This window comes from Grampus griseus, assembly GCF_964374135.1.
Source record: "Grampus griseus genome assembly, chromosome: 10".
NCBI lineage: Eukaryota > Metazoa > Chordata > Mammalia > Artiodactyla > Delphinidae > Grampus > Grampus griseus.
The window spans coordinates 53,006,755-53,033,365 of NC_139004.1; the positions used below are offsets into that span (position 1 = coordinate 53,006,755).

Genomic DNA, 26,611 nt, shown 5'->3' on the forward strand with positions numbered 1-26,611 from the left:
AGCGAGCAGAAGAGTTTTACTGTATACTCTTTCATACCTTCTGAACTTTGAACCATGTATATAAATCATTTAGTTACACTGTTAAATTTTAAATGGTGACCATTAACTGAAAAGTTAGAAAACACTGGAACTATTCTAGTAAAGAGACTCAGTGGTTAAGAAAATGAGGTTTGGAATTAGAAATCTCTGGGTTTAAGTCCCTATAAAAAGTATGGTCAATCTAAAAAGATAGCTGCAGGAAAAAATTACTCCCTCTAAAGCTTTAATATAAAGTGGGGATAACTGTGCTTTCACTGTCACTATTATTTCCAAGTAACAGAGAAAAAAGTGACTGCTTAATTTCTCTCTCACTTATTATAATGAGTGGGGAAGCTTAAAGGAATTAAAACTTGTGCTGATGAAGAACAACTTCAAGTGCCCTATCTAATCCCTTCTTTATAAAGCTTCTGTATCCTTTTTTGATAAACAAGGCAACACTGCCATGATGAGTCATTTTCCCTTGGTGGAGCTGAAGAGTTCATTTGAAGATAAGTAAATTAACTCATGAGTAAATCTGAATAAAAATCTAACTCCTAAGAACAGGAAGACTAAGGAGTAAATTATGTCAATATTTAACAGTCACACTGTTAAAGCTGATGCACAGATGATACTATACTAAAATGGGTCACTGAGACACATTTTACATACTTTGCAGAAACTTCCCAGGGCAATGTCACCCAGCTAAAAAATATCCATGGAATTTTACTGGAATTCCTAGATAAAAATCAATCATTTTTATTTTCCATATCTATGCCTGATTCTCTTTATATATTTCAGGAAAGTCTTCTGTAAAAAAAAATCAAAACTATACATGCACTACTTAGAATGTTTCCTTTTGAAAAGTGAGTCTGATCAACTTAAGATACTCTGCTAGGGGATCGGATGAAGATGGCAGAGTAGTAGGACGTGGAGCTCACCTTCTCCCACAAATACATCAAAAATACATCTACAACCTAGAGACTGTCCTACAGAGTGAAGTAAGTCAGAAGGAGAAAAACAAATACCGTATGCTAACACATATATATAGAATCTAAAAAAAAAAAAAAAGAAAATGGTCAGAAGAACCTAGGGGCAAGACGGGAATAAAGACGCAGACCTACTAGAGAACGGACTTGAGGATATGGGGAGGGGGAAGGGTAAGCTGGGACAAAGTGAGAGAGTGGCATGGACATATATACACTACCAAATATAAAACAGATAGCTAGTGGGAAGCAGCCACATAGCACAGGGAGATCAGCTCGGTGCTTTGTGACCACCTAGAGGGGTGGGATAGGGAGGGTGTGAGGGAGATGCAAGAGGGAAGAGATATGGGAACATATGTATATGTATAACTGATTCACTTTGTTATAAAGCAGAAACTGACACACCATTGTAAAGCAATTATACTCTAATAAAGATGTTAAAAAAAATACATCAACATGCAGAATGCTTCTCACAGAACATCTACTGGATGCTGGCAGAAGGACTCAGACTTCCAAAAGGGCAAGAAAATCTCCACATAACTGGGTAGGGCCAAAAAGAAAAGAAAAGAAAAGAAAAGAAACAGAAAGAGAGAGAAATGAATCGGGACAGGACCTATGCCCCTGGGAGGGAGCTGTGAAAGAAGAAAGGTTCCTGCATCCTGGGAAGTCCCCTACTGCCTGGGAGATCAGCTGGGACAGAGGGGGAGGTTCAGAGCCTTGGAGGGGAGCACAGCAACCGGGTCGTGCAGGGCAAAGTGGAGAGAGACCTGCACAGATGGTTGGTGCCACAGAGCAGCACTCCCCAGCCTGGGACACTCGTCCACTGGGTCAGGTGGGGGCTGGGTGCTGAGGCTCAGGCTTTGGAGGTCAGACCGGGAGGTGAGGACTGAGGTTGGCTGTGTGGAGACGGCCTGAGGGGGCTAGGGTGTGGTGAGCCACAACCGAGGGAGTCGAGGAAGAAGCCTGGGCCTGCCGGAGAGGCAAGGCACCATTGCGGGGGGCACACAAGGAGAGGGGTGAGCTGCCACAGAAGCTTCTTTCTCCGTGCCCACTCTCAGGCAGCAGCGCACCACCTACCCGAGCTCCGGGGGCAGGTGCAAGATGCCACTGCCATCTCGGAATCCAGAGGCGGACATGGATCGCTGCCGCCGCAGAGCGTCCTGCGACTGAGCACCCCTCGCTGTCCATGCCTACCCAGGAGCGTGCGCGACCTGCCACTGCTGCTGAGGGTCCCGCAACCGGGAGCCAACTGCTAGCCCCGCCTTCCTGGGAGTGTGTGCAGGCTGCACATCTGCACACCCCCTATCAAGGGGATAACGGCCAGCACACGTAGGGGAAAGAGATGACAAGCATCCAAACCAAAAACAGCCCTCGTGCCAAAAAAATATTAAGCCCACACAAGCTACACAGGGATGCTCCCACATATAAATAGTCCTCCAAGACTAGAGTAGATAATTGTTTCTCCTGAACTCAGAGTTAAGAGAAACACAAGTAAAATGAAGAAGCAGAGGAACCACTCCCAGTTAAAAGACCAAGAGAATTCCCCTGAAAGAACAAACAATGAAACAGACCTCTTCAGTCTAATAGACACCAAGTTCAAAAAGGAGGTGATGAAAATACTGAAGAAATTAAGAAAGGCTATTGACAAAAACGCACATTACTGTAAAAAGCAACTACAAACTATAAGGAGGAACCAAGAAAAATTAGAAAATTCATTTGCTGAGACAAAAGCTGAGCTAAAGGCAATGAATAGCAGAATGAATAACACAGGAGAAAGAAGAGGCGATCTGGAAGATAGAATAATGGAAATTACGCAAGCAAAACAGCAGTCAGCCAAATGAAAAAAAAGGAAAGCAATATAAGAGACCTATGGGATAATATAAAGCATGCCAACCTAGGCTTAATAGGGATTCCAGAAAGAGAAGAAAAAGAAAAGGGGGTTGAAAATGTATTTGAAGAAATTACGGCTGAAAACTTCCCAAACCTAAAGAAGGAAACAGATATCCAGATATAGGAAGCATGGAGGGTCCCAAACAAGATGAACCCCAACAGACCTACATCAAGACATATTATAATAAAAATGACAAAGTTAAAGATAAAAAGAGGACTCTAAAGGCAACAGGAGAAAAACTTAATTACAAGGGAACCCCCATAAAGCTATCAGCTGATTTCTCTACAGAAACACTGTAGGCCAGAGGGAGTGGCAAAATATATTCAAAGTCTTGCAAGGGAAAAATCTGCAACCTAGAATACTCTACCCAACAATATTATCATTTAGAATAGAAAGAGAAATCAGAATGTCTCAGATAAGCAAAAGCTAAAAGAATATAGCAATGCTAAACCTATCCTAAAAGAAATATTGAAAGGCCTTCTCTAAATAGAAAAGAGACCAGAAGATATAAGAAACAGGAAACCACAACTGGAAACTAAATTGCTTAAATCAGCCAGTATCAAAAAGAAAACCTATTTGTGCAAGTGATGATAAACTCACAGAACAGCAGGAGGATAAACATAAAGATGTAAAAAAGTACTGCATCAAAATCATAAAATGTGGGGCAGGAGAGTAAGAAAATACAGATTCCTTTTTTTTTTAATGGAATGCGTTTGAGCCTATATGACTAACAGCCTAAAGCAAGCAGATATAGGAAGGGGTTAACATACTTGAAAAACAGGGTAACCACAAATCAAAACCATACAAAAGATTCACAGAAACCAAAAAGAAGAGAACACAAACATAAAATAAAAGGAAATCATCAAACCACAAAAAGAAAAACAAAAAGAAAGGAACAAAGAAGAAACAAAAGAATCAACTGGAAAACCAGGTTTAAAATGGCAATAAATACATATGCCAAGGGACTGAATGCTCCAATCAAAAGATAGAGTGGGGGCTTCCCTGGTGGCGCAGTGGTTGAGAGTCCGCCTGCCGATGCAGGGGACGCGGGTTCGTGCCCCGGTCCGGGAAGATCCCACATGCCACTGAGCGGCTAGGCCCGTGAGCCATGGCCGCTGAGCCTGCGCGTCCGGAGCCTGTGCTCCGCAACGGGAAAGGCCACAACAGTGAGAGGCCCGCGTACCGCAAAAAAAAAAAAAAAAAAAAAAAAAAAGATAGAGTGGCACACTGGATAAAAAAACAAGAGCCTAGGGAATTCCCTGGTGGTCCAGTGGTTAGGACACTGTGCTCTCACTGCCAAGGGCTCTGCTCAGGTTCAGTCCCTGATGGGAGCTAAGATACCACAAGCTACATGTCACAGCCAAAAAAAACCAAAACAAAACAGGAGCCTACAATATGCTGCCTACAAGAGACCCACCTTAGGACAAAGGACACACACAGATTGAAAGTGAGGGGATGGAAAAACATATTTCATGCAAACAGAATTGACAAGAAAGGGAGTAGCAATACGCAGATCAGACAAAACAGACTTTTAAACAAAGGCTATAAAGAAAGATAAAGAAGGATACTATATAATGACAAGAGGATCAATACAAGAGGGTTTTACACTTGGCAACGTATATACACCTAATATAGGAACACCCAAAAACATAAATACTAATGGACATAAAGGGAGAAAGTGATGGGAATACAGTAATAGTAGGAGACTTTAACACCCCACTGACATCAATGGACAGACAATCCAGACAGAAAATCAGTAAAGAAACAGAGGTCCTAAATGACACAACAGAACAGATGGACTGAATTGACATTTTCAGGACTTTATATCCAAAAAAACCCAGAACACACAGTCTTTTCAAGGGCACATGGACCATTCTCTAGGACTGACCACATACTGGGGCACAAAACAAGCCTCAACAAATTTAAGAGTATAGAAATTACTTCAAGCATCTTTTCTGACCACAAAGGCATGAAACTAGAAATCAACAATAGGAAAAGAAATGAGAAAGAAAAGATTAAATGGAGACTAAACAACATGCTACTAAAAAAAAACAATGGGTCAATGAGGAAATTAAAAAGATACCTTGAGACAAACAACAATGAAAACACAACCATATAAAATCTATGGGATGCAGCAAAAGCAGTTCTAGAGGGAAGTTCACAGCAATACAGGCCTTCCTCAAGAAACAAGAAAAATCTCAAATAAACAACCTAACCTACTACCTAAAAGAATTAGAAAAAAAGAAGAACAAACAAAACCTGAAGTCAGCAGAAGGAAGCAAATAATCAAGATCAGTGAGGAAATAAATTAAACAGAGACTAAAAAATAGAAAAGAAAAAAAAAATCACTAAAACCAAAGATGGTTCCTTGAAAGGGTAAACAAAATTGACAAACCTTTGGCCAGGCTCAACAAGAAGAAAAGAGAACCCAAATAAACAAAATAACAAATGAAAAAGGAGAAATCTCAACTGATACCACAGAAATACAAAAAGAATAAGAGAATACTATGAACAATTATATGCCAAAAAATTTGACAACCTAGAAGAAATGGACAACCTTCTAGAAACATACAGCCCATGAAAACTGAATCAAGAAGAAACAGATAAGACTTCCGGGAAGATGGCGGAAGAGTAAGACGCGGAGATCACGTTCCTCCCCACAGATACACCAGAAATACATCTACGCGTGGAACAACTCCTACAGAGCATCTACTGAACGCTGGCAGAAGACCTCAGACCTCCCAAAAGGCAAGAAACCCCCCACGTACCTGAGTAGGGCAAAAGAAAAAACTAAACAGAGACAAAAGGATAGGGACGGGTCCTGCACCAGCGGGAGAGAGCTGTGAAGGAGGAAAAGTGTCCACACACTAGGAAGCCCCTTCGCGGGTGGAGACTTCGGGAGGCGGAGTGGGGGAGCTTGGGAGCCGCGGAGGAGAGCACAGCAACAGGGGTGCGGAGGGCAAAGCGGCCAGATTCCAGCGCAGAGGATCGGGCCGACCGGAACTTGCCAGCCGAGAGGCTTGTCTGCTCGCCCGCCGGGGCGGGCGGGACTGGGAGCTGAGGCTCCGGCTTTTGTCGGAGCGCCGGGAGAGGACTGAGGTTGGCGGCGTGAACACAGCCTGCGGGGCGTTAGTGCACCGCGGCTGGCCGGGAGAGAGTCCGGGGAGGGGTCTGGACCTGCCGAAGAGGCAAGAGACTTTTACGTCCCTCTTTGTTTCCTGGTGCATGAGGAGAGGGGATTAAGAACGCTGCTTGAGAGAGCTCCAGCCCCAGAGACGGGCGCGAGCCGCGGCTAAGAGTGCGGAGCCCAGAGATGGACATGGGACGCTAGGGCCGCTGCTGCCGCCGCCAGGAGGCCTGTGTGCGAACGCAGGTCACTACCCTTCCGGGGAGCCTGTGCAGCCCGCCACTGCCAGGGTCCCGGGATCCAGGGACGGCTCCCCCGGGAGAACGCACGGCACGCCTCAGGCTGGAACGTCACGCCGGCCTCTGCCGCTGCAGGCCCGCCCCGCACTCCGTGACCCTCCCTACCCCCCGGCCTGGGTGAGCCAGAGCCTCCGAATCAGCGGCTCCTTTAACCCTGTCCTGTCTGAGCAAAGAACAGACGCCCTCCGGCGACCTACACGCACAGGCGGGGCCAAATCCAAAGCTGAGCCCCTGGGAACTGTGAGAACAAAGAAGAGAAAGGGAAATCTCTCCCAGCAGCCTCAGAAGCAGCGGATTAAAGCTCCACAATCAACTTGATATACCCTGCATCTGTGGAATACCTGAATAGACAACGAATCATCCCAAATTAAGGAGCCCTGTGGATGAAAGGCTCTTGGTGCTGAAGCCAGGAGTCAGTGCTGTGCCTCTGAGGTGGGAGAGCCAACTTCAGGACACTGGTCCACAAGAGGCCTCCCAGCTGCACATAATATCAAACAGCAAAAATCTCTGAGAGATCTCCATCTCAAGGCCAGCACCCAGCTTCACTCAACGACCAGCAAGCTACAGTGCTGGACATCCTATGCCAAACAACTAGCAGGACAGGAACACAACCCCACCCATTAGCAGAGAGGCTGCCCAAAATCATAATAAGTCTACAGACACCCCAAAACACACCACCAGACGTGGACCTGCACACCAGAAAGACAAGATCCAGATTCATCCACCAGAACACAGGCACTAGTACCCTCCACCAGGAAGCCTACACAACCCACTGAACCAACCTTAGCCACTGGGGACAGACACAAAAAACAACAGGAACTACGAACCTTCAGCCTTCAAAAAAGGAGACCCCAAACACAGTAAGATAAGCAAAATGAAAAGACAGAAAAACACACAGCAGATGAAGGAGCAAGATAAAAACCCACCAGACCTAACAAATGAAGAGGAAATAGGCAGTCTACCTGAAAAAGAATTCAGAATAATGATAGTAAGGTTGATCCAAAATCTTGGAGATAGAATGGACAATAGAATGGACAAATTGCAAGAATCAGTTAACAAGGACCTAGAAGAACTAAAGATGAAACAAGCAACGATGAACAACACAATAAATGAAATTAAAAGTACTCTAGATGGGATCAATAGCAGAATAACTGAGGCAGAAGAACGGATAAGTGACCTGGAAGATAAAATAGTGGAAATAACTACTGCAGAGCAGAATAAAGAAAAAAGAATGAAAAGAACTGAGGACAGTCTCAGAGACCTCTGGGACAACATTAAACGCACCAACATTCGAATTATAGGGGTTCCAGAAGAAGAAGAGAAAAAGAAAGGGACTGAGAAAATATTTGAAGAGATTATAGTTGAAAACTTCCCTAATATGGGAAAGGAAATAGTTAATCAAGTCCAGGAAGCACAGAGAGTCCCATACAGGATAAATCCAAGGAGAAATACGCCAAGACACATATTAATCAAACTGTCAAAAATTAAATACAAAGAAAACATATTAAAAGCAGCAAGGGAAAAACAACAAATAACACACAAGGGAATCCCCATAAGGTTAACAGCTGATCTTTCAGCAGAAACTCTGCAAGCCAGAAGGGAGTGGCAGGACATATTGAAAGTGTTGAAGGAGAAAAACCTGCAACCAAGATTACTCTACCCAGCAAGTATCTCATTCAGATTTGATGGAGAAATTAAAACCTTTACAGACAAGCAAAAGCTGAGAGACTTCAGCACCACCAAACCAGCTCTACAACAACTGCTAAAGGAACTTCTCTAGGCAAGAAACACAAAAGAAGGAAAGGACCTACAATAACGAACCCAAAACAATTAAGAAAATGGGAATAGGAACACACATATCGATAATTACCTTAAATGTAAATGGACTAAATGCTCCCACCAAAAGACACAGATTGGCTGAATGGATACAAAAACAAGACCCATATATTTGCTGTCTACAAGAGACCCACTTCAGACCTAGAGACACATACAGACTGAAAGTAAGGGGATGGAAAAAGGTATTTCATGCAAATGGAAACCAAAAGAAAGCTGGAGTAGCAATTCTCATATCAGACAAAATAGACTTTAAAACAAAGACTATTAGAAGAGACAAAGAAGGACACTACATAATGATCAAGGGATCGATCCAAGAGGAAGATATAACAATTGTAAATATTTATGCACCCAACATAGGTGCACCTCAATACATAAGGCAAATACTGACAACCATAAAAGGGGAAATCGACACTAACACATTCATAGTAGGGGACTTTAACACCCCACTTTCACCAATGGACAGATCATCCAAAATGAAAATAAATAGGGAAACACAAGCTTTAAATGATACATTAAACGAGATGGAGTTAATTGATATTTATAGGACACTCCATCCAAAAACAACAGAATACACATTTTTCTCAAGTGCTCATGGAACATTCTCCAGGATAGATCATATCTTGGGTCACAAATCAAGCCTTGGTAAATTTAAGAAAATTGAAATTGTATCAAGTATCTTTTCTGACCACAACGCCATGAGACTCGATATCAATCACAGGAGAAGATCTGTAAAAAATACAAACACATGGAGGCTAAACAATACACTACTTAATAACGAAGTGATCACTGAAGAAATCAAAGGGGAAATCAAAAAATACCTAGAAACAAATGACAATGGAGACACGACGACTCAAAATCTACGGGATGCAGCAAAAGCAGTTCTAAGAGGGAAGTTTATAGCAATACAATCTTACCTTAAGAAACAGGAAACATCTCGAATAAACAACCTAACCTTGCACCTAAAGCAATTAGAGAAAGAAGAACAAAAAAACCCCAAAGTTAGCAGGAGGAAAGAAATCATAAAAATCAGATCAGAAATAAATGAAAAAGAAATGAAGGAAACGATAGCAAAGATCAATAAAACTAAAAGCTGGTTCTTTGAAAGGATAAACAAAATTGATAAACCATTAGCCAGACTCATCAAGAAAAAAAGGGAGAAGACTCAAATCAATAGAATTAGAAATGAAAAAGGAGAAGTAACGACTGACACTGCAGAAATACAAAAGATCATGAGAGATTACTACAAGCAACTCTATGCCAATAAAATGGACAACCTGGAAGAAATGGACAAATTCTTAGAAAGGCACAACCTGCCAAGACTGAATCAGGAAGAAATAGAAAATATGAACAGACCAATCACAAGCACTGAAATTGAAACTGTGATTAAAAATCTTCCAACAAGCAAAAGCCCAGGACCAGATGGCTTCACAGGCGAATTCTATCAAACATTTAGAGAAGAGCTATCACCTATCCTTCTCAGACTCTTCCAAAATATAGCAGAGGGAGGAACACTCCCCAACTCATTCTACGAGGCCACCATCACCCTGATACCAAAACCAGACAAGGATGTCACAAAGAAAGAAAACTACAGGCCAATATCACTGATGAACATAGATGCAAAGATCCTCAACAAAATACTAGCAAACAGAATCCAACAGCACATTAAACGGATCATACACCATGATCAAGTGGGGTTTATTCCAGGAATGCAAGGATTCTTCAATATACGCAAATCAATCAACGTGATACACCATATTAACAAATTGAAGGAGAAAAACCATATGATCATCTCAATAGATGCAGAGAAAGCTTTTGACAAAATTCAACACCCATTTATGATACAAACCCTGCAGAAAGTAGGCATAGAGGGAACTTTCCTCAACATAATAAAGGCCATATATGACAAACCCACAGCCAACATCGTCCTCAATGGTGAAAAACTGAAAGCATTTCCACTAAGATCAGGAACAAGACAAGGTTGCCCACTCTCACCACTCTTATTCAACATAGTTTTGGAAGTTTTAGCCACAGCAATCAGAGAAGAAAAGGAAATAAAAGGAATCCAAATCGGAAAAGAAGAAGTAAAGCTGTCACTGTTTGCAGATGACATGATACTATACATACAGAACCCTAAAGATGCTACCAGAAAACTACTAGAGCTAATCAATGAATTTGGTAAAGTAGCAGGATACAAAATTAATGCACAGAAATCTCTGGCATTCCTATACACTAAGGATGAAAAATCTGAAAGTGAAATCAAGAAAACACTCCTATTTACCATTGCAACAAAAAGAATAAAATACCTAGGAATAAACCTACCTAAGGAGACAAAAGACCTGTATGCAGAAAATTATAAGACACTGATGAAAGAAATTAAAAATGATACAAATAGATGGAGAGATATACCATGTTCTTGGATTGGAAGAATCAACATTGTGAAAATGACTCTACTACCCAAAGCAATCTACAGATTCAATGCAATCCCTATGAAACTACCACTGGCATTTTTCACAGAACTAGAACAAAAAATCTCACAATTTGTATGGAAACACAAAAGACCCCGAATAGCCAAAGCAATTTTGAGAACGAAAAATGGAGCTGGAGGAATCAGGCTTCCTGACTTCAGACTATACTACAAAGCTACAGTAATCAAGACAGTATGGTACTGGCACAAAAACAGAAATATAGAACAATGGAACAGGATAGAAAGCCCAGAGATAAACCCACGCACATATGGTCACCTTATCTTTGACAAAGGAGGCAGAAATGTACAGTGGAGAAAGGACAGCCTATTCAATAAGTGGTGCTGGGAAAACTGGACAGCTACATGTAAAAGTATGAGATTAGATCACTCCCTAACACCATACACAAAAATAAGCTCAAAATGGATTAAAGACCTAAATGTAAGGCCAGAAACTATCAAACTCTTAGAGGAAAACATAGGCAGAACACTCTATGACATAAATCACAGCAAGATCCTTTTTGACCCACCTCCTAGAGAAATGGAAATAAAAACAAAAGTAAACAAATGGGACCTAATGAAACTTAAAAGCTTTTGCGCAGCAAAGGAAACCATAAAGACGACCAAAAGACAACCCTCAGAATGGGAGAAAATATTTGCAAATGAAGCAACTGACAAAGGATTAATCTCCAAAATTTATAAGCAGCTCATGCAGCTTAATAACAAAAAAACAAACAACCCAATCCAAAAATGGGCAGAAGACCTAAATAGACATTTCTCCAAAGAAGATATACAGAGTGCCAACAAACACATGAAAGAATGCTCAACATCACTAATCATTAGAGAAATGCAAATCAAAACTACAATGAGATATCATCTCACACCAGTCAGAATGGCCATCATCAAAAAATCTAGAAACAATAAATGCTGGAGAGGGTGTGGAGAAAAGGGAACCCTCTTACACTGTTGGTGGGAATGTAAATTGATACAGCCACTGTGGAGAACAGTATGGAGGTTCCTTAAAAAGCTACAAATAGAACTACCATATGACCCAGCAATCCCACTACTGGGCATATACCCTGAGAAAACCATAATTCAAAAAGAGTCATGTACCAAAATGTTCATTGCAGCTCTATTTACAATAGCCCAGAGATGGAAACAACCTAAGTGTCCATCATCGGATGAATGGATAAAGAAGATGTGGCACATATATACAATGGAGTATTACTCAGCCATAAAAAGAGACGAAATTGAGCTATTTGTAATGAGGTGGATAGACCTAGAGTCTGTCATACAGAGTGAAGTAAGTCAGAAAGAGAGAGACAAATACCGTATGCTAACACATATATATGGAATTTAAGAAAAAAAAATGTCATGAAAAACCTAGGGGTGAAACAGGAATAAAGACACAGACTTACTAGAGAATGGACTTGAGGCTATGGGGAGGGGGAAGGGTAAACGGTGACAAAGCAATAAAGAGGCATGGACATGTATACACTACCAAACGTAAGGTAGATAGCTAGTGGGAAGCAGCCGCATAGCACAGGGAGATCAGCTCGGTGCTGTGTGACCGCCTGGAGGGGTGGGATAGGGAGGGTGGGAGGGAGGGTGACGCAAGCGGGAAGAGATATGGGAACATATGTATATATATAACTGATTCATTTTGTTGTGAAGCTGAAACTAACATACCATTGTAAAGCAATTATGCTCCAATAAAGATGTTTAAAAAAAAAAAAAAAAGAAGAAACAGATAATGTGAACACACTGATCACTAGAAGTGAAACAGAAACTGTAATAAAAAAACTTCCTACAAACAAAAGTCCAGGACCAGTTGGCTTCACAGGTGAATTCTACCAAACATACAAAAAAGAACTTATACTGATTCTTCTCAAACTCTTCCTAAGACTGAAGAGGAGGGAACACTCCCAAAGACATTTTATGAAGCCACCATCACTCTGATACCAAAACCAGACAAAGATACCACCAAAAAGAAAATTACAGGCCAATATCTCTGATGAATATAGATGCAAAAATTCTCAACAAAACATTAGCAAACCGAATCCAACAACACATAAAAAAGATCATACACCACGATGAAGTGGGATTCATCCCAAGTTCACAAGAATGGTCCAACTTATGCAAATGAAACAGTGTAATACAGCACATTAACAAAAGAAAAGTCAAAAACTACGTGATCATCTCAAAAGATGCCGAAAGAGCATTTGACAAAATTCAACATCCATTCATGATAAAAAACTCTTACCAAAGTGGGTATAAAATGAACATATCTCAACACAATAAAAGCCATTTATGACAAACCCACAGCCAATACAGTACTCAATGGTGAAAAGCTGTAAGACTTCCTGTGAAAATCTGCAACAAGACAAGGATACCCCGGGACTTGCCTGGCTGTCCAGTGGTTAAGACTCTGCGCTTCCAAAGCAGGGTGTGTGGGTTCGATCGCTGGTTGCGGAACAAAGATCTCACATACCACACAGCATGGCCAAAAACATTAAAAATTTTTAAAAATTAAAAAAAAACACTCAAGGATACTCACTCTCACCTCTTCTATTCAACATAGTATTGGAAGTCCTGGCCACAGGATTCAGACAAGAAAACAAAATAAAAGGTATCCAAATTGGAAGGGAAGAGGTAAAATTGTCACTATATGCAGATGACATGATACTATGCAGAGAACCCTAAGGACTCCACACAAAAACTACCAGACCTAACGAATCCAGCAAAGTAGCTGGATACAAGAGTAACATTCAGAAATCGGTTACATTTCTTTACACTAACAATGAAATACCAGAAAGGAATGTAAAAAAACAGTACCTTTTAAAATTGCACCAAAAAAAAAAAAAAACTAGGAATAAATTTGACCAAGGAGGTGAAAGACTTATGCACTGAGAACTATAAAACAGTAATAAAGGAAATTATATCCCATGGTCTTGGATTGGAAGAATTAATACTGTTAAAATGACCATACTACCCAAAGCAATCTACAGATTTAATGTAATCCCTATCAAATTACCCATGACATCTTTCACAGAACTAGAACAAATAATCCAAAAATCTGTATGGAACCATAAAAGACCCAGAATTGCCAAAGCAATCCTGAGGAAAAAAAAAAAAAAAGCAGGAGGCATAACTCTCCCAGACTTCAGAATACTACAAAGCTACAGTAATCAAAACAATGTGGAATTGGTACAAAAACAGACATACGGATCAATGGAACAGAATAGAGAGCCCAGAAATAAATCCACACACCTATGGCCAATTAACCTTTGACAAAGGAGGCAGGAATATAAAATGGGAAAAAGACAGTCTCTTCAGCAAGTGGTGCTGGGCAAGTTGGACAGCTGCATGTAAATCAATGAAGTTAGAAAACACCCATACATCATGCACAAAAATAAACTCAAAATGGTTTAAAGACTTAAACATATGACACCATAAAACTCCTAGGAGAGAGCATATTCAAAACATTCTCTGACATAAATTGTACCAATATTTTCTTAGGTCAGTCTCCCAAGGCAATAGAAATAAAAACAAAAATTAAAAAATGGGATCTAATCAAGCTTACAGGACTTTTCATAGCAAAGGAAACTATTAAAAAAAACAAAAAAAAAAACCATAATCTATGGAACAGGAGAAAATATTTGCAAATGATGTGATGCCACAAGGGCTGAATCTCCAAAATACACAAACAGCTCATACAATGCTACAACAAAAAAACAAACAACCCAAACGAAAAATGGGCATAAGACCCTTAATAGACATTTCTCCAAGGAAGACATACAGATGACCAGTAGGCACATGAAAATATGCTCAATGTCACTAATTATTAGAGAAATGCAAATCAAAACTTCCATCAGGTGTCACCTCACACAGGTCAGAATGGCCATCATTAAAAAGTCTACAAACAACAAATGCTGGAGAGAGTGTAAAGAAAAGGAAACCCTCCTACACTCTTGGTGGGAATGTAAGCTGGTGCAGCCACTATGGAAAACAGTATGGAGGTTCATCAGAAAACTAAAAATAGAATTACCATGTGATCCAGCAATCACACTCCTGGGCATATATCCAGACAAAACTATAATTCAAAAGATAAGGCACCCCTATGTTCATAGCAGCACTATTCATAATAGCCAAGACATGGAAACAACCTAAATGTCCACCAACAGATGAATGGATAAAGAAGACGTGGTAAATATATAAAATGGAATACTACTCAGCCATAAAAAAGAACAAAATAATGCCACTGGCAGCTACATGGATGCAACTAGAGATTATCATACTAAGTGAAGTACGTCAGAAAGAGAAAGACAAATGTATCACTTATATGTGGAATCTAAAATATGGCACAAATGAACTTATCTACAAAACAGAAACAGACTCACAGACACAGAGATCAGATTTGTGGTTGCCAAGGGGGGAGAGAGGAAGGGAGAGGGATGGATTTGGAGTCTGGGGTTGGTAGATGCAAACTATTACATTTAGAATGGATAAACAAGAAGGTCCTACTGTATAGCACAGAGAACTATATCCAATCTCTTGGGATAAATCATAATGGAAAAGAGTATGATAAAAGAATGTATATATGTGTATAACTGAGTCACTTTGCTGTACAGCAGAGACTGGCACAATATTGTAAATCAACTATACTTCAATTAAAAAAAAAAAAAAAGACACTTTGCTAAGTCCGGACCTTTGTTAACTTATCAGTTTAAAAGAGGTGGGGTGGGACTTCCCTGGTGGTGCAGTGGTTGAGAGTCCGCCTGCCGATGCAAGGGACACGGGTTCGTGCCCCGGTCCGGGAAGATCCCACATGCCACTGAGCGGCTGGGCCCGTGAGCCATGGCCGCTGAGCCTGCGCGTCCGGAGCCTGTGCTCCGCAACGCGAGAGGCCACAACAGTGAGAGGCCTGCGTACCACAAAAAAATAAAAATAAAAAAATAAAAGAGGTGGGGTGAAAGACACTCGAGCAACATCTCAATCAGGTTCAAACTTAGCCTGAATCTAGGAAAAGCTATGGATCCTCTCTTTAGAAAAATATACATTCATTAAAAATTTGAAAATGATTTAGGGGATTCACAAAAAATCTTGGGTTCAGAACCTTTTGTCAAAATATAATGTTAGGAGATAAATGCTAGGAGAGAAACCTGTGAAAGAACTGTCTGATATTCATGTAAGTTTAAAGTATTATAATTTCTTTTTAAAAAGTGTATAAAAGTAGAATGTCTTTATGGTTACTCAAATGTATTTTTAATGATTATTCAAATATATGTTTTCAAAAATGCAGCCTGTATATGTAGTTCACTTTTCCACTTTTTTTTCCTTAAAAGTCTGGGAGAAATTAAGAGGTAAATTAACACAATTCTACAACCAAGAACATACTCATCATAAATACTGCAGGGAGCATAGTCACATGCCAGAAAATCACTTGCACTTATTATACTGATCACCATGAACGTGGGTGTCAGCTGGCAGGGGGATACAAGGGAGCCTGCCAGGGTACTGGAAATACTGGACATAGGTAGTATTTTCAAGGGAATGATCTGTGTAAAAATTCATTGAGCTGTACACTTAATACTTGTGGGGAATTCCCTGGTGGTCCAGAGGTTAGGGATCCATGTTTCCACTGCAGGAGCCTCAGGTTAGATTCCTGGTTGGGGAACTAAAGAGTCCACATGCCAGGCGGTGTGGAAAAAAAAAAAAAAAAGACTTGTGCACACTACTGTAGATATTCAGTAACTATTTTTTAAAATTTAAGCTTGACCAAACTGACATTGAGCAAGTCTGTCAACTGCTCTAAGTTTCCGTTTTTAAAATCTGTAATGGATCAATAACACTTCTCCTCAGGTTATTGTGGGAAGTGAGACAACATACGTATAGTATTTAGTACACTGCTTCATACACAGTCAGCACTCTGTGAATGCAGGTCTAATACATTATCACTATAGATGGTGGACTGCAATTTTTATCAATGTGAGATGTCTTTATCCAGTTTAACAATAACAGTGATAAGTTATGGATATTCTCCCAGGCCAACAGACAGACATATCCAATGTTCTTTAAACAGAGGGGTGTATGTGCACATGCTCATTCATCCCATGGTATACATGTAACTTATTCAACTATTCCCTAAGTAAGAGAAATTCTGGTTATTTCCTTTTTTTGTCATTAGAAATAAAGCTACACTGAATATTGTAGCCTTACCTCTACAGTGCTTCTTCTCATACTTTTATAGCTAAAACAGATTACCATAGAGACTCTTAAGTTTCAGATTTGAAAGAACCTTAAGTCTCAAACTGAATGCCTACCCAAACAAATCCTAAAATAGTATTAACAACAAAATCAGTGTTGCCATAGGCTACAAATTAGAATTACCTGAAGTAAAACCTCATAAATTCTAAATTAATATGTTAAACGAAAAGTTAGAAGCTATTCTTCCACATTTTGAAATAATCACTAGTAAGTAGTCTAAAATCTATAGTTCCTTCCAAAAGTTTGAGAAATTAAAGAGTCTATTTAATGACAGAAAAATAATCAGAATATACTCTTAAGTGAACAGATGTTAATTCCCATTTTGTTGAAATAAAATATACAGACAAGGAAACACACCTAGGATGTTAACTGGTTCTCCTGAGGGGGATGTAACTGAAGTCCATTTTCAGCTTTATCCCTTGACATATTCCCCAATTTTTCTATGAAGTATGTACTATTTTTATAACAATAAAAACATTCAATTCTTTTTAAAAATAAGAGTCCAACATGCTTTCAGTATAGGTCTCCAACAAATGAATTCCTGCATAACTAAGTACTTTTGTTTACATTGGTAAGTCACATTGGCCAGTGCCCAAACGGCTGAGAGCACCTCAAAAAAAATCCTTTCCTCTTTCCAACTGTATATCCCACCCTCACATCTCCGTTTTCCATTCTGCCCACTCTCGCTTTCATATCACCGAAACATAGTATTCTCATTAAGTGTAGACAAGATTTGACGCATTTTACTTTAGCCACAGACTCCACCTTGCTGGACTCTATTATCAGCACAAACCTGCTTTGTTCCTGAGACCAAGTCCCTTGCTAGCTGGACTTCTGATTCATTCTCAAGTTCCACACTGAAACCATGTTCCTAAAAATAACTGACATCCTTTATTACCTGCTCCTCCTTTGGATTTTGTCTAAAGAAATCCTGTAATAAATCTTGTTCCACAGACCCTCTTTGTGCAAATAAGTTTCCACAAACTTATAATTTCTTTTTAAAAAGTGTATAAAAGTAGAATGTCTTTATGGTTACTCAAATGTATTTTTAATGATTATTCAAATATATGTTTTCAAAAATGCAGCCTGTATATTGCTTTGTTGGCTCACACTAAAATTCCTACAATTTTACAACTAAAGTTGTAAAAACTGAGAAAAAGAATCTAATTTTCAATTATTACCATTATTCTAGGCTGCAATGCCAAAACCCTATTTCAGATTTTTGTGAACTCTTAAAGTGTGATGCAGCCGTACCAACCTTGGTTCAAGTACGTGAGCGTTTCATCGTGCAGCTTCACAGCTGGTGACGTTGCTGCACACATCACATACTGGAAGGGCGGGTGTTTGGTTTCGTCATCCAATGGAAGGCTGGAATCTTCCTGCTTGAAAATTGGCAATGCCAAGACATCGCTGAAAAGCAAAAAAAAAATCAACACTGACCTTATTCTGGGTTTAAAACATTTAAAAACATAAAAATATTTAGTGGTAGTTTCTTTTAAAATTTAAGATCAGATATGATATGTAGAATAAAAGAACTATTAATGCTAATCTGGCTCCCCCAAAAGATAGTTTTAATAAACCATACCTCTAGTGTGAGTTGGGGGGGGGGGTGCCTACGATTAGGCAGAGCATTAAAATAAGAAATATTTAATAGTTAAGTCCAAACTACTGACAAAGAGATCAGGCTAATAATACATGTGGTACAAAAAAAAAAAAAAGTTATGTGAAAAAAATTAGTTAAAAACTTTAAACTCATTTCTATTAAAAAATAAATAAAAGCAAGAGTACATAGCCACCTGTTTTGAAAGGTAGGTCACACTGGCACCATGAAATCACAAAGAAGCATTTGATTAAATGGTATTTTACAAAAAGTTCCCTGCTGGTCCTAGCTAAACGCTGAGAGCATAAAGCTTCATACTTAGTCTACAACAATGGCTTCTTCTGAGAAGCAAACAGTAGCAGTAGAAACAGCTGCTATTTTTCCCTCCAAGAATAACTTGGGTCATTGATCGGGAGGGGGATGGGGAGGTCTTCTGGGGTACTGTCTATATTCTGTTAACTTTGGTGGTTAAACACACATGGATGTGTCTGGTTTGCCTTTAAAAAAAAAAAGGAGCTGAGGTATAATTTACATACCACAAAATTCACCCTTTTAAAGTGTATAATTCAGTGTTTTTTAAAATATATTCACAGAGTTGTACAGTCTTCACCACTATCTAATTCCAGAACATTTCCAGCACCTCAGAAAGAAATCTCATACCCTTAGCAGTCACTCCCTATCCCCCAATCCTGGCAACCACTGATTTGCTTTGTCTCTATGGATTTGCCTATTCTGGATATTTAACGCAAAAAGAATCATGTGGCCTTTTGTGACTTGCTTCTTTTAGTATGTTTTCAAGTCCATTCATGTTGCAGCATGTATCAGTACTTCATTCCTTTTTAAGGCTGAATGATATTCCATTGTATGAATATACCACATTCTGTTTATCCATCATTGGAGGTGGACCTTTGGCTTGTTTCCATTTTTTTGATTATGAACACTTGCATGTATTTTTGTGTAGACATGTTTAATTCCCTTGGATATATACCTAGAAGTAGAATTGTTGGGTCATATGGTAACTCTTTACCTTTTTGAGAAACTGCCAAACTGTTTTACAAAGTGACTGCGCCATTTTACATTCCCACCATTAACATATGAAGGGTGGGTATTTCTTTTTTTGAGATAATTCACTGAGCTGTACATTTATATCTCGATGGCTTTTCTACGTCCATTCCTCAATAAAAGGTAAAACAGCAAAATATCCAAATGAATAACTACTATAACAATAAGAACAGCAAAGGCTTGTCTGAATTGTTTATTTCTTCTTACAAGCTGTTAACTGACTCAGATATCTGGCTACCCCATTTTAATTAAATTCAATTTAAAAGCAAAATGTGGAAATAAATGAAATGAAAGGGAAGCCCTGCATTCCCTCCTCCCACATACATTTCTATTAAAGCACCAGACTGATTAGTCAGGGACTGAATTACCCACTAATTCTCCTTCTCCTTTATTTATACCTAGGAACTGTCAAAACACTCCTAAGTCAAAAGTATAAGTGAGGAACATATAGTCAGGAATGGTCCCCAGCCTTCCTCCAGGACAGGGATAAAAACCTTGGAGCAGATATAAAAACTTTTCAGGAAACTTACAAATGGTACTTTAAGATTCAGAGCAGCTCTCTTTATTAAAAACAACCATAGCAGTCAAAGTGGCTCCATGGTAGATGAAAATACATACATATTCTATGTCATGTATATGTAAGCGTTTCAAGTTCTCTTCGTGAGAGAATTCCCTGGCGGTCCTGTGGTTAGGACTCCATGCTCTCACTGCTGAGGGCCTGGGTTCAATCCCTGGTCGGGGAACTAAAAGCCCACAAGCGACATGGTGCAGCCAAAAAAAAAAAAAAATTTCTCTTGGTGAGAAAGAAATAAAAAATGAGATGAGAGCTATAACTCAGATGCATTTAGTTAATTATACTAAAAAGTGACATGGAGAATAATTTTAAGATCTTAACACTAACTGCTTGGGTTGATCATTACATACACGTCATCAAAATAAGACATCAGACTGCATAAGAATGGCTATTTGTAAGTAAACTGTTACACATAGTAAATAAAATTTTATTTGCTTCAGATTCTATAAGGCAACCACCATTTTATTCACTTGGTTATAGGCTACTATGCTCGTGGTAGGTGCTAAAAGACTCCTGAATAAACTTAACATATAAACACATAGAGATCATTTGTTAATGAAATCCCAATTAATTTTTTACTTAATTAGAAAGAAAATGCATTCCAACCAACACAGCAGCCAGAGAAAGCCTCTTCAAACAGAATTCAGATCATTTCATTCCTTTGAACTCTCCCCATCAGCTCACTTTCGAAACCAGGGTCCCTACAAGGTCCAACAAGGCCCTACTCAATCTGCTCTTCTTTCCTTTTCACCTACCCACCCTCCGTCTCTCTGCCTCAGCCAGTCTCCTTCCCCGCCTTTTCCAGGGCCTCTCTGCATTGGCCCCTCTTCTGCTTGATGTCCTACTGGCTCATTTCATTCAAATGTCACCTTTCCAGTGACAACTGTAATCTTCCCATCTGTACTCCCAGTTTCCCCTTTCCTGCTCTATCCACAAAGCATTTCATTTTCCAACAGTATACGGGACTTAAATTTGTAACCTCCATAAGTATATAACCACCCTCCAAATTGGTTTCTCTTTACTGACTAAATCCAGCATCTAGTACAAAGAAGGAGCTCAAATATCTGTTAAATTGATGAATGAATTGTAGCACTGGTAATCAATTATTACTAAAATGAAAAACTAGGTCTCCAGATAATTTGTCATAATTTCTACCAGGCTGAACCATAAGAAATTTCTGGTATTCACCTGATTTTGTCATCTCATATCCCAGCCAGGTAGGCCGCCCAGGGATCTGACAAGCAGATGAAAAGACTCAAGGCTTTGAATTATTCCAAGTAATTCTGAAATGCAAGTATCCAAAAATAACCAGGCACACAAAGACAAACACGACTTTAGGAGCAAGAACCAAGAGAAGACTCTGTCTGTTGGTATTCAGTTCTTTTCTGCCTTTGTTGCAGAGAGTTAGAGGCCTGAAAACTACATATACAAGACTTCTTGCCAGCTGGAATCTTCCTAGGTTGCTCCAAAGGGAAGAAGCACTGGTGGGAAATTAAAAGGGAGTGGGAAAGAGCAGAAGAGGCAAACATAGCTGCAGGAGAGCTCAGGGCATCAGCAGCCATGCCTCCCGCAGCCAACTCTCCTCCCTGAACCCTTCTAGCACCTTTGCAATCAAATACTTCACTAAATCCTTCTCTGCTTGAAACATCTCAGTGTTCTCTCTTTTCCTGATTGGACATAGACCAATACCCACTGAAGACTTCAAGATGCCAGAATTACTGTACCCGTATGATAAAATTAAGCTTACTCTGTTGAAAGAAATAAAAGATAAGCCTGAAAAGATCTGCAAGGAACAGGAAATTTCAAGGGACAGCAAACCTGTAAAGGAACAAATAGAATTTTGAGAACCGGAAGATAAAATTGCTAAAATTAAGAACCCACATTTAATAACAGCTCACACAAATGAAGATATATAAGGAATCTGGAATATAGGTAAAAGAAGTTATCCAGAAGGCAGCATGGAGAGCAAAATGATAGAAAATGCAGAAGAGATGTTAAGAAAGAAAAGACAAAGTGAGAAGTTTTTACATTGAAGTCTCAGAAAAGAATGGGGTAGAGGCAATATTTGAGATAAAGGCTAATAAGCGAATTCCAGAATTGATGAAATACACTAATTCACTGATTCAAGAACCCCAAATAACCAAAGAAACATAAATAATTTTAAAAACCACACCTAAATACACCAAGAAAAACTTATAAGCCAGTACAGTCATGTGGAAGTTCAATTTTCTCAGTAAAGTACCAAGTACGGAAATCAACTGAAAGTAGGCCCTAGGAGGAAGAGTTGTGGGTCTGAGATGGAACCACCCCATCCTTACGGAGAGCTGGAAAGGAACTGGACTGGAGAGGGACTGGACAAGGGCACTGAGGTGAGACCACTGAGCAGCAAAAGGATGCACTTGAGAGCTGAGGTCATGCACTTCCAGTGAGGCCCAATCAGTGCTTTCCTAGAGCCACATTCAGCTACCTAAGAGGTGAAGAATCAGATTTAATCAGGGTTATAGTTTTATTAAAATAAAAAATAGGAGAGGGGCTTCTCTGGTGGCGCAGTGGTTGAGAGTCCGCCTGCCGATGCAGGGGACACGGATTCGTGCCCCGGTCCGGGAAGATCCCACATGCCGCGGAGCGGCTGGGCCCGTGAGCCATGGCCGCTGAGCCTGCGCGTCTGGAGCCTGTGCTCCGCGACGGGAGAGGCCACAACAGTGAGAGGCCCGCGTACTGCAAAAAAAAAAAAATAGGAGAGGAGAATAAAGCAAGAGGGGGGCAAGGGAGACAAAGGTATATGCAAAAAGTAATTACAATGATTGACCAGGGAAACTTAAACTGGCTGGGGAAGAAAACAGGAGTTCAAGAGGGTAAGGAGCAGTGAACTGAGAGCAGCATCAGTGACTGTAGATCTTAATGGGTTCAGTGATGGCAGGAGGAGGGTAATGAGGTAGCGAGTGAAGGGCAGGGGGCAGCAGATGAACTCCGAATTTGAGATTACAGGTCGGCTGCATGACTGGTACTGCCAAGGTCTAACCTATGACCATACGATTGAGTAGCTGAGATCATGTCATTATAAGAAAGATAATCAAGGAACAGAAGTGTCACGTTACTGGAAGTCCCATTTAAATATCTTTTGAAATCACCAAGAATTAAGACAGTAGTAGTGGGGCTTCCTTGGTAGTGCAGTGGTTGGGAATCCACCTGCCAATACAGGGGACAGGGGTTCAAGCCCTGGTCCGGGAAGATCCCACATGCCACGGAGCAACTAAGCCAGTGTGCCACAACTACTGAGCCTGCACTCTAGAGCTCACGAGCCACAGCTACTGAGCCCATGAGCCACAACTACTGAAGCCCACGTGCCTAGGGCCTGTGCTCCGCAACAAGAGAAGCCACTGCAATGAGAGGCCTGCACACTGCAATGAAGAGTAGCCCTCTGCTCGCCGCAACTAGAGAAAACCCATGCACAGCAATAAAGACCCAGTGCAGCCAAAAATAAAATAATAAATTTTTTAAAAATCTGGAACTTCTCCTACTCCTGACAAACAAGAATCAAGTGCACAAAAGGACTGGTCCAGTGTGCCCTAAAAAATGAGATACAAGTCTAGGAGAGACTGATCAAAAAGAGAAGGCACTGATCAGTATGAGTAAAAAAGATATAACTAACAATATAAAAACTAATAAGATGAGAATATTAACAACTTTATGCCAACATATTTGAAAATATGGATAAGATGAACAGCTCCCTAGGAAAAAACACCAAAGCTTTCTTCAAGACATAAAAAGCAGGACTTCCCTGGTGGCTCAGCGGTTAAGAATCCACCTGCCAATGCAGGGGACACGGGTTCTATCTCTGGCCCTGGAAGATCCTACATGCCGTGAAGCAACTAAGCCCGCGTGCCCCAACTACTGACCCTGTGCTCTAGAGCCCACATGCCACAACTACTGAGCCCGCGTGCCGCAGCTACTGAAGCCCACGTGCCTAGAGCCCGTGCTCTGCAACAAGAGAAGCCACCACAATGAGAAGCCCGCGCACCACAATGAAGAGTATCTCCCGCTCACAGCAACTAGAGAAAGCCAGCGTGCAGCAACGCAGACCCAAAGCAGCCAAAAAAAACACACATAAAAAGCTTTAAAAAATAATCCTACAGAGACTGATATTGTGGTTAATATTCCTCCAGAGTAAACTTTCACAGGCGAGTTCTAGCGAACTTTCAATGGCAGCTCTTACACAAACCCTTCAACGGAACAGAAGCAGAGGAAATACTTCCGAAATCATTTTATGAAGACTTAGGTAATTTTGAAATCAAAACTAGGTACAAGCAAAACTAGAAAAGAAAATGAAAAGTTCATTTCAACTATAAATATAGATGCAAAACTCCTAAATTGAGTATTAACAAGTCAAATCCAAGAGATAATGACAAACCATGACAAAACATGATCTAGTTGGGTATCCCCAGGAACACAAGGACAGAATCCATAATCTGGAAACAGAACACCACATTTAGAACTTGATGGGCACTGGATTTATAACAGAATGGCAATATAAAGAGTTAAGAAGTAAACAGTCTTTTCAGTTATATTAGGTAAACTGCATATTCATACAAGGATAACTGCAATTAACTGGCCTCCTCTCATGCTACACCAAAAACAGAAGAAGAGAAAAAACAAAACTCTAGAGAGATTATAAACTTAGATGGAATATGTAAAGTAATAAATCTTCAGAGACGACTATAAGAATATCTTTATACCCTCAGAGCAGGGAAAGACTAACTATAAATGAAAAGGCTGGTCAATCTGACCATATCCAAATCAAGCACTTCTGTTCAAAAGCCAACATAAAGGGAATGGAAAGGCAAGCCAAGGAGTAGAAGAAAGTATCTGTGACATATATGCATAATCAAAGGCTAGTATCCAGAATATATAAAAAACTACAAGAAGATAAAGAAAACAAAAGAACTGAATGAAAACAAAGGTACTGCCTTCAAAACTTGGGAGAGAGGGACTTCCCTGGTGGCGCAGTGGTTAAGAATCCGCCTGCCAATGCTGGGGACACGGGTACAATCCCTGCTCCAGGAGGATCCCACATGCTGTAGAGCAACTAAGCCTGTGCGCCACAACTACTGAGCCCGCGCTTTAGAGCCTGCGTGCCACAACTACGGAAGCCTGTGTGCCTAGAGCCCATGCTACACAACAAGAGAAGCCACTGCAATGAGAAGCCCATGCACTGCAACGAAGAGTAGCCCCCACTCGTCACAACTAGAGAAAGCCCGTGCGCAGCAATGAAGACCCAATGCAGCCAAAAAAACAAAAAACCCCACAAAACCTTGGGAGACAGACTTACAGATAAATATGTAGCTGTAAATGCATCTATTAGAAAACACACACCAAAAACCAAGGACAAAGCACCTAACTAAAGAAGGTGGAAAATAACAAGCATAATCAAGACAAGAAGGAAGACAACAAAAATAAAAGAGAAAATGCAATAGAGGAGAAAAACAAAACTAAAATTTGATTTCTTACAAAACACTAGATATAGACAAACCTCTGCAATAGGTCACAGAAGAAGGAAAAGACACAAGCAATACATGGAGTGAAAGAAAGAGTAATCACAAACATCATGGAGATCAGTTAAAAAAAAAATCTGGAAAAAAATTCCCACAGCTGGGTAAGACAGATAGATTGTATATTTCCTATGCCCATTAAATAAATTACACAGGCAGTCAAACATCTACACATGCAAAAAAAAAAAAAAAACATTAAAATCACCAAATGCTGTATTCCAGGTGAGCTTTACAAAACCTTGAAGAAACAGTTAAGTCCCACCTCACACAAAAATGTTTAGCTCAGGGCTTCCCTGGTGGCGCAGTGGTTGAGAATCTGCCTGCCGATGCAGGGGACGTGGGTTCATGCCGGTCCGGTAGGATCCCACGTGCCGCGGAGCGGCTGGGCCCGTGAGCCATGGCCGCTGGGCCTGCGCGTCCCAAGCCTGTGCTCCACAACGGGAGAAGCCACAGCAGTGAGAGGACCGTGTACCGCAAAAAAAAAAAAAAAGTTTAGGTCATAAAGGGAACGCTCTCCTGCTCACTTGAAGCTGATACAGCCTTAATGTTTTTTTAAAAGGACAGGAGAACCAAAAAAAAGAAAAGAAAAGAAAATTGAGGACCAATCTCAGCTATAAACAGAGACAACCTATTTATGAAATTTTGGAAGCATTCTCTAATCAGTAAGAAGACTGAAGATTCAAGTTCTTAGTGCTTCTAAACAACACTGCAGTGAAGGCTAGACCACACACTAAGGCAAGAAAATGAAATGTGAAGATTACACAGGAAGTGGGACTTCCCTGATGGTCCAGTGGTTAAGAATACATCTTGCAACACAGGGGACGCTGGTTCGATCCCTGGCCGGGGAACTAAGATCCCACAGGCCACAGCGCAACTAAGCCTGTTCACTGCAATTACTAAGCCCACATGCCGCAACTACAGAGCCCACATACCACAGCTAGAGA

The 26,611-nt window shown here is 40.4% G+C and overlaps 1 protein-coding gene across 2 annotated transcripts in view; it reads right to left on the bottom strand.

Annotated features, from left to right (window-relative positions):
- Positions 1–26,611, bottom strand: part of UBP1 (upstream binding protein 1) — a 78,582-nt gene that overhangs the window by 43,885 nt on the left and 8,086 nt on the right. For both annotated transcript variants that reach the window (XM_082663388.1, XM_082663387.1), the window contains exon 2: positions 18,141–18,292. In XM_082663388.1, the coding sequence (XP_082519514.1) occupies positions 18,141–18,292 (152 nt within the window). The remainder of the gene's footprint in view (positions 1–18,140; positions 18,293–26,611) is intronic.